The sequence below is a fragment of the Arachis ipaensis genome, chromosome B03 (genome assembly GCF_000816755.2).
Source record: "Arachis ipaensis cultivar K30076 chromosome B03, Araip1.1, whole genome shotgun sequence".
NCBI classification, from domain to species: Eukaryota; Viridiplantae; Streptophyta; class Magnoliopsida; order Fabales; family Fabaceae; genus Arachis; species Arachis ipaensis.
Genome location: NC_029787.2, coordinates 21,650,531 through 21,658,112, shown reverse-complemented (window position 1 = coordinate 21,658,112; position 7,582 = coordinate 21,650,531). Strand labels below are relative to the sequence as shown.

At 40.2% G+C, this 7,582-nt stretch overlaps 1 protein-coding gene across 1 annotated transcript; it reads left to right on the top strand.

Moving 5' to 3' along the window:
• On the top strand, positions 5,383-6,576 carry LOC107632628 (uncharacterized mitochondrial protein AtMg00810-like). The gene is made up of 2 exons (XM_016336296.1): positions 5,383-5,706; positions 5,821-6,576. The coding sequence occupies exons 1-2, from the start codon at positions 5,383-5,385 to the stop codon at positions 6,574-6,576; spliced, it is 1,080 nt and encodes a 359-aa protein (XP_016191782.1).

Sequence of the window (7,582 nt, the reverse complement as noted above, 5' to 3'; positions counted from 1 at the left end):
GGCACTGTCGCAACTGTGGGTGATGGAGCTCGACGCTGACAAGAAGAGCTTTCTCTACAGTCCAATCTTCATCCGGCACACGGCCCGCGTGATCTTGCGCGTGGTTGAAGAGGATGCCGTTGCAGGTGAAGATCCTGTAGGCCTCGCGGTAATTGACAGTGTATCAGTGCACCGCGCACTTGGATGTAGCGTAAGGGGACTCGGGTGAAACGGTGTGGTCTCATCCTAAGGGGGTGGGGTGGACCCGAACATCTCCGAGGATCCCGCCTGGTAATACCAGATGTGCGAGCCCCCGGTGGTGGAGATGTGGGAGTGCATGGCCTCCAGAAGGCAGAGGGCCTCGGTGGCGAAGATGGTATAGTCGGGGATCTCGAAGGAGACGGCGACGTGGGACTAGGCGGCGAGGTTGTAGACCTCGTCGAGAAAGATGGTGTCGAGCCATCGGCGAAGAGAGAAGGCGTCGGAAAGGAGGGATTCGAAGAGAGTAGGAGGAAAGGGATGGAAAAGGTTTTAATATTATTTTTATTATTTTTATTAATTGTTAAGGGTAATTTGGTCAAAAAAATAAAATTGAAGTAGAAAAGGACAATTTTATAACGTTTTGTAACGTTGAGGATGATTCTAATAACAAAAAAGGTCAGGGACGAATTTGATTTTCACCCCAAACCTTAGGGACGAAAAAAGTATTTAACCCATATTAATTTCTAGGATTAATCAGCTAAGTTTTTTTTAAAAGAAAAAATTAAATGAGTTAATCTAGAGCTGTCACTAGCTCAGTTTAACAGTTCCGTGATACTTAGGCTCTAATTCTCCAAACTTGGATAAAAAAAGTCACTTTTTTTAGAATAAAGTGACAAATAAATTTCTAAAAATTTTATACTTCATACATATTAATCCTTGAAAAAAAAATATCAATGAAGTCCTCAATAATAGCATACATGGACAAATTAGTTTAAATTAGGACCTTTCATTCTAATCATAAGGATTAATCTAAAGGTAATGTATCTACATTTTCTATTTTAGAGGACTTTATTAATACTTTTTTTTTAGAGATTAATTTATCTAAAGTGTAAATTTTCAGAGAATTTATTTATCATTTTATTTTTTTTTTAACATCCAATTGAATCGAAATCCTATAGGACAAACTCTAGAGCTATTTTTTCATTTTTTTCAACTTTGGCATCATAATTTTTGTCTTATCAAATAAATTATTTAAAAATTATCTTATTTTTTATTTCTTTCTATCCATCATTATTCAAGATTGACTAGAGGTCGACTGGGATAGTAAATCGTAGCCAATCAGTCAGCATGTTAAGGTCCACACGTTGTTTGTAATCGGTTAGGCATCGTTTGTTTATAAGTACAGAATATTGAGATAGGAACACAGAGACACAAAATTATATTTGACAAATGAGACATGGACATAGACATTATGTCCAGAGATATTAAATTGGTGTAACAGGAAGGACACAGAGACACTAACAAGGGACATAATATATTTTTTTCTTTTTTTATTCTTATTAATTTTTCATAATTATATATTTTATCATTATATTTTTCTTCTTAAAATTTTTGTATATAAAAAAATAATAGTAAATTGAACTTTCATAATTTGTTCTTTTTTATATTTAGTTTATCGCTAAACAAAATATAAAAACATTAATTTTTATATCATATCTTATCCTTTTTTCATAACTGTTAGCAGTAAAGCCAAGGCAAGCTGCAATTGAGTGACAACTAGGAAGTTAGTTACAAATAGAACTTACAAGAAGTCTCTAGAAGCAGTTAGTTACTCTGTTAGTTAGGTAAGACATTTACATCTCTAACTATATATATCAATGATAGCTGTAAAAGAAGGCTAGGCAAAATTCATTTTCTTCACTTCATAAAATATCTCAGATTGACTTTCTTCTCTTTCTCTCTGCCTTCTTTCTGTTCTTCATCTTATCTTCAACTCCGGCTTGATACCTCACATGGTATTAGAGCTGCTTCAGATTCATGGAACACGCTTCACAATTCACCACCACAATACCTTCAGGCACACCGAACCAAAATGTGTTCACTGCCTTCTCTGCAACCAAGCTCAATGAGAACAACTTTAAATCATGGAAGAAACAAGTCCTAGCATGCATCAAAGTCAACAAGCTGCAAGATCACCTCAATTCTGCAAAGATTTCAACAAGGTTTAGCTCAGAATCAGATCGAATAAATGAAATTGAAAGTCAAAGATACACAGAATGGGAGATTCAAGATCAATGGCTTGTCGCCTGGCTCATCGCGGTAATGGAGCCAAATTTTGTGAATCGAGTTGTTGAATGTGAGTACGCATGTCAGATCTGGTCCACACTAGAAGAATACTTTGTAGCATGAACGAAAACAATAATCAAACAATTAAAGACTCAGCTAAGAACGCTCAAGAAGCACGGGTCAACAGTAATGGAGTATATTTCAAAGATCAATCAAGTGGTAGATTCACTAAAAGCACTAGGTGCACCTCTCTCAAGAGAAGAATATATCGAATCAGCATTGGCAGGTCTTGGAGAAGAGTACAACACGTTTGTCACCGTTGCGATGGCAAGGATAGATCATACCACTGAAAGCAAGTTTGAAACACAACTCTTGACTCAAGAAGAGTTGATTGAGAGGTTCAGAAAAATTGAGCTAGGTTCAATACAAGAAAACATTGCTCAAAGTGGTGAGACTCAAAATGTAGCTCAAGGAAGAAACTATAACAGCCACAGCGGCAGAGGCAGTGGCTTCTGAAGCTCCAGAAACAGAGGCCAATTCAGAGGAGGACGGTCCTCATGGTGGCAAGGAAGTAGACCATAATGTCAACTCTGTGGCAAAATTGGCCACACAGTCGTCCAATGCTACCATCGCTTCGATCAGAACTTTATGAACCCTCACCTCCAACCCCTAAACATAGCTCAACCACCATCCCTTGCCTTTCACAACAACTCAAGCCCAAAACCCCTCAGCAGCAACAACAGTCCCCAACCACACTACAACCTACTCATCCCACTCCTCAGGTCCTTCTAACAGTGCCTTCATCAGTACCAGACACGGCATGGTACCCAGACTCGGGAGCTTCTCATCACATCACATATGATACAAGAAACCTAACCACAAGAACAAATTATGAGGGTACATAACAGGTCTTTGGAGGTAATGGCCAAGGTATGAAAATTAAGCATATTGGAAATATATTGATGCATGCATCATTATCAAATAGACCCTTTCAATTACAAAACCTGCTCCATGTCCCTAACATATCCAAAAACTTAGTAAGTGTAGCTAAGTTTGCATTAGATAACTGTGTGTATTTTGAATTCTGGCCTTACTTGTGCAATGTGAAATGCCAGATCTCCAAGAAAATCCTTCTTCAAGGACTGCTTAAAGAAGGCCTATACAAATTTGAGGGAGTTCAAATTGTTCCAAGAACCCTCAGCCTCATTAATCACAGTACCCCAACCTGCTACAATACAATTACCCTCCCTCACACAAAAGAAAACCACACAACCAATCCCTCTATTACACAAGCCACCGGACCTTACCCACTCATGCCCCCCCTCCACATCACCATCCATATCAGTACCTACTGTTGCAAAAAGTTCAAAAGAAAACACTTTCCTTCACACTAATACAATCCACACAACCAATCCCTCCATCCCAGTTGTGACACATTCCCAAACCACCAATTCCAACCCCCTTACCCCTCTCAAATTCTCATCCATACCAGCAACTATTACACCAGAAAAACCAAATAAAGTCACAATTACCCACACCAACCCACAACCAACACCAAAACCAACACAGCCACAAGACAAACCATCAAACAATCACAGTCCAGTTCAACAAGCAAGGAAAGAAACAGAATCATACTTTCCTAGTGATATGTCTCCAAATAGTATAAATGTAAATAAACTAGCTAGGGATGCAAATGTCTTAGAAGCAAGTGTACTATTAGCTTGTAAGAATTTAAGTCCTACTGCACAATTGTGGCACAGAAAATTTGGCCACCCATCTAAAAAAGTCACCTCTATTGTAATGAAACAGTGCAATGTCACTGACAACAATCCTAGCAATAAACATAGTTTTGAAACCTCATTGTGTCATGTTTGTTGTATTAGCAAAATTCATCAATTACCTCATTTTGATTCACATACCAGTTATGCACTTTTAGATCTAATCTTCTCTGACCTTTGGGGACCTTTACCCGTGTATAGTAGAACTGGTTGCAGGTACTACATCTGCTTCATCGGTACAAGTACAAGATACTCCAGCATCTACCTGCTACAAACAAAAGAACAAGCTTTTGATGCATTCCAAAAGAACAAGGCAGCAATGGAACTCAAAACAGGACTGAAGATAAAAGCCTTGCAAATTGACAATAGAAAGGAATACCTCTCTACAGCCTTCACCCAATACCTTGAAACCAATGGCATCCAACACAGACTTACTTGCCCTTACTCCCACCAACAAAATGGAAAAGTAGAAAGAAAGCACAGACACATCACAAAAACTACCCTAATCCTCTTAGCCCAAGCAACCCTTCCTTTAACCTTTTAGGGTGAAGCATCCCTCTCAGCCACCTATCTCATCAATTTACTACCAAATCCAAAGTTGAATAACATTTCTCCGTATGAAGCTCTCACCAAAACTAAACCTGACTACAGCTTTCTTAAACCTTTTGGATGTACCTATTATCCTCTCCTAAAACCCTACAACCAAACCAAATTCAGCCACAGATCCCAAAAATGTATCTTTCTTGGCTATGCCCCAAATCACAAGGGATACATCTGCCTTTCTCCAACTGGCAGAGAATACACCTCAAGGGATGTCATCTTCAATGAACAAGAGTTCCCCTACAACCAACTCTTCCTTTCTCAAACCAACCCGAGCCCAGCTACCCAAACCTCCCTACCCCTGGTCTATCTACCCCTAGCTGGCACTCTAGCACCACTACCAACTCACACTATCCCACAGCCTCCCCTGACCACCTCACCCCAACCCCCCAGCCCTCCTTTACCTTTGCATTCATCACATGATACTTCCAATATAATTAATATAATACCTGAATCATTATCTGCTTTACCTATCTCTTTGCCTGATAATTCTGTTTCTAACACTACTGTTGCTGCTAATGCTTCTGCTAGTGCCTCCTCTACTTCTCCAGGTGCTCTCGTACTGCCACTCCCCCCTCCTCCTGCTGCTGCTGTTAACCAGCATCCGATGTAGACTCGCAGCAAAATAGGAAGCCTCAAACCTAGAACCTATGCAGTAGTGCTTGCCACCCCTGTCTCTAGTCTCACTGATGACCTTACTCATTCTCTGCCTCATTCTGTCCAACAAGCTCTAGCCACTCCCCATTGGAAGCAAGCTATGCAAGAGGAGTATAGCGCTCTGATGCACAATAGCACCTGGCAACTCGTTCCCCAACCCCCACCACACACTGCACCAGTGATTGGCTCCAAGTGGGTGTTCTGGATCAAGAAGCACCCAGATGGCACCATTCAGAAATACAAGGCCCGGCTCGTTGCAAAGGGCTTCCACCAGCGAGAAGAGGTTAACTATGACCAAGTGTTCAGCCCCGTCATCCGTCCGCCCACAGTCTGGGTCATGCTCAGCCTAGCACTCTCCAAGGGGTGGCCCATTCGGCACTTCGACTTCAACAATGCGTTCCTAAATGGCGACTTACAGGAGACCGTTTTCATGTCTCAACCTGAAGGATTCATCTCTCTTGCTCAACCCCATCATGTCTGCAAGCTCCAGAAATCCCTATATGGCTTGAAGTAAGCCCCCCGTGCGTGGTTCATCAAGCTGAAGGAAACCCTAAATCGACTTGGCTTCACCAACACCAAATCGGATACCTCACTCCTCACCAGATTCTCGCACTCCTCTGTCATCTATGTTTTGGTGTATGTGGACGATATTCTGGTTACTGGGTCATCCCAAGTTGAAATCTATGACCTAATTGTGCAGCTGAATGCGGTGTTTGCACTCAAGGATTTAGGGAAAATGAGCTACTTCTTGGGCATTGAAGCTATGAAATTCAATGACAGTGACATACTTATATGCCAAACCAAGTACATTAAGGACCTCCTTACCAAAGCGGGAATGCGCGACGCCAAAGCCGTACCAACACCCATGGTCTCCAATCTCAAGCTATCAGCTCATGGTGAGGATGTCCACCACAACCTAGCGCTGTACAGATCCATAGTTGATGGCCTCCAATATGCCACAATCACCAGACCCGAAATCACCTTTGCCGTGAACAAAGTCTCTCAGTTTATGCACACCCCTTTGAAAAGCCACTGGAAAGCAGTTAAGCGTATCCTACGATACCTGGCAGGAACAATAGACTATGGCCTAATGCTTCAAAGAACTAATGAATGTCAAATCTATGGTTTCAGTGATTCAGATTGGGACAGTGACATTGATGACAGAAAATCTACCAGTGGATTCTGTGTCTTCCTAGGTCCAAACCTGGTCTCATGGTCAAGCAGAAAGCAAAAATGCAGTCTCAAGAAGCTCCACAGAGGCAGAGTATCGAGGGCTAGCTGCAGGCTTGACTGAAATCCTCTGGATCTAAAACTTGATGAGTGAAATGAAAATCTCATGCTCCACCACACCAAATCTCTACTGTGACAGCCAAAGTGCAGTCCTAATGGCTGCAAACCCAGTTTTGCATAGCAAGAGCAAACATTTTAAACTTGACCTATATTTTGTAAGAGATCATGTAGCACAAAAGAAGGTCAACATACTGCACATCTCCTCTCAAGACCAAATAGCTGATAGCTTCACCAAACCCACCTCCAGTCTTAACTTCCTCAAATTCAGATCCAAACTCAGAGTTACACAACGAGTGCCAGTCAACAACAATTCTAACAAGAGCATCACCTTCAATGAAAATCCTAAGGAACAAAGTAGTAGGGTTGATGTTAGCAGTAAAGCCAAGGCAAGCTGCAATTGAGTGACAGCTAGGAAGTTAGTTACAAATAGAACTTACAAGAAGTCTCTAGAAGCAGTTAGTTACTCTGTTAGTTAGCTAAGACATTTACATCTCTAACTATATGTATCAATGACAACTGTAAAAGAAGGCTAGGAAAAATTCATTTTCTCCACTTCACAAAATATCTCAGATTAGCTTTCTTCTCTTTCTCTCTGCCTTCTCTCTGTTCTTCATCTTATCTTCAACTCTGGCCTGATACCTCACAATAACCAAACGCAGTCTTAATAATTGTCTAAAGGCGATCGATGTCGTCCAATAAGTGGTTTGGGTCTTTAAATAATTTAGAAGTACTTCATAAATTATCGAACCATAACTCTCCAATTTAAGGACTATTGTAATTTAAGGCCAATTGAAATCTTTTTAAAAGACGAGTTTAATGAAGAATTAAGATTTCAGAATACAAATTTAAAATTTATCCTAAAACCAAATTGACACCTTTTATTATAGCAAGCAACATATTAAAACCAAGAGGACATGCTTTCAAGTTCAAAAAATATTTATGAAAATATTTTTTCTATTAAAATTAAATTTTTTTTAAATAATACATAATAATAACATTTATTTGTTTCA

Bases quoted from the DNA above. Each gene is read 5' to 3' on its own strand.
- LOC107632628 (XM_016336296.1), top strand. From the start codon at position 5,383: ATGCAAGAGGAGTATAGCGCTCTGATGCACAATAGCACCTGGCAACTC. The intron at 5,707-5,820 runs GTTTTCATGTCT...TGGTTCATCAAG, and splicing joins ATGGCGACTTACAGGAGACC to CTGAAGGAAACCCTAAATCG.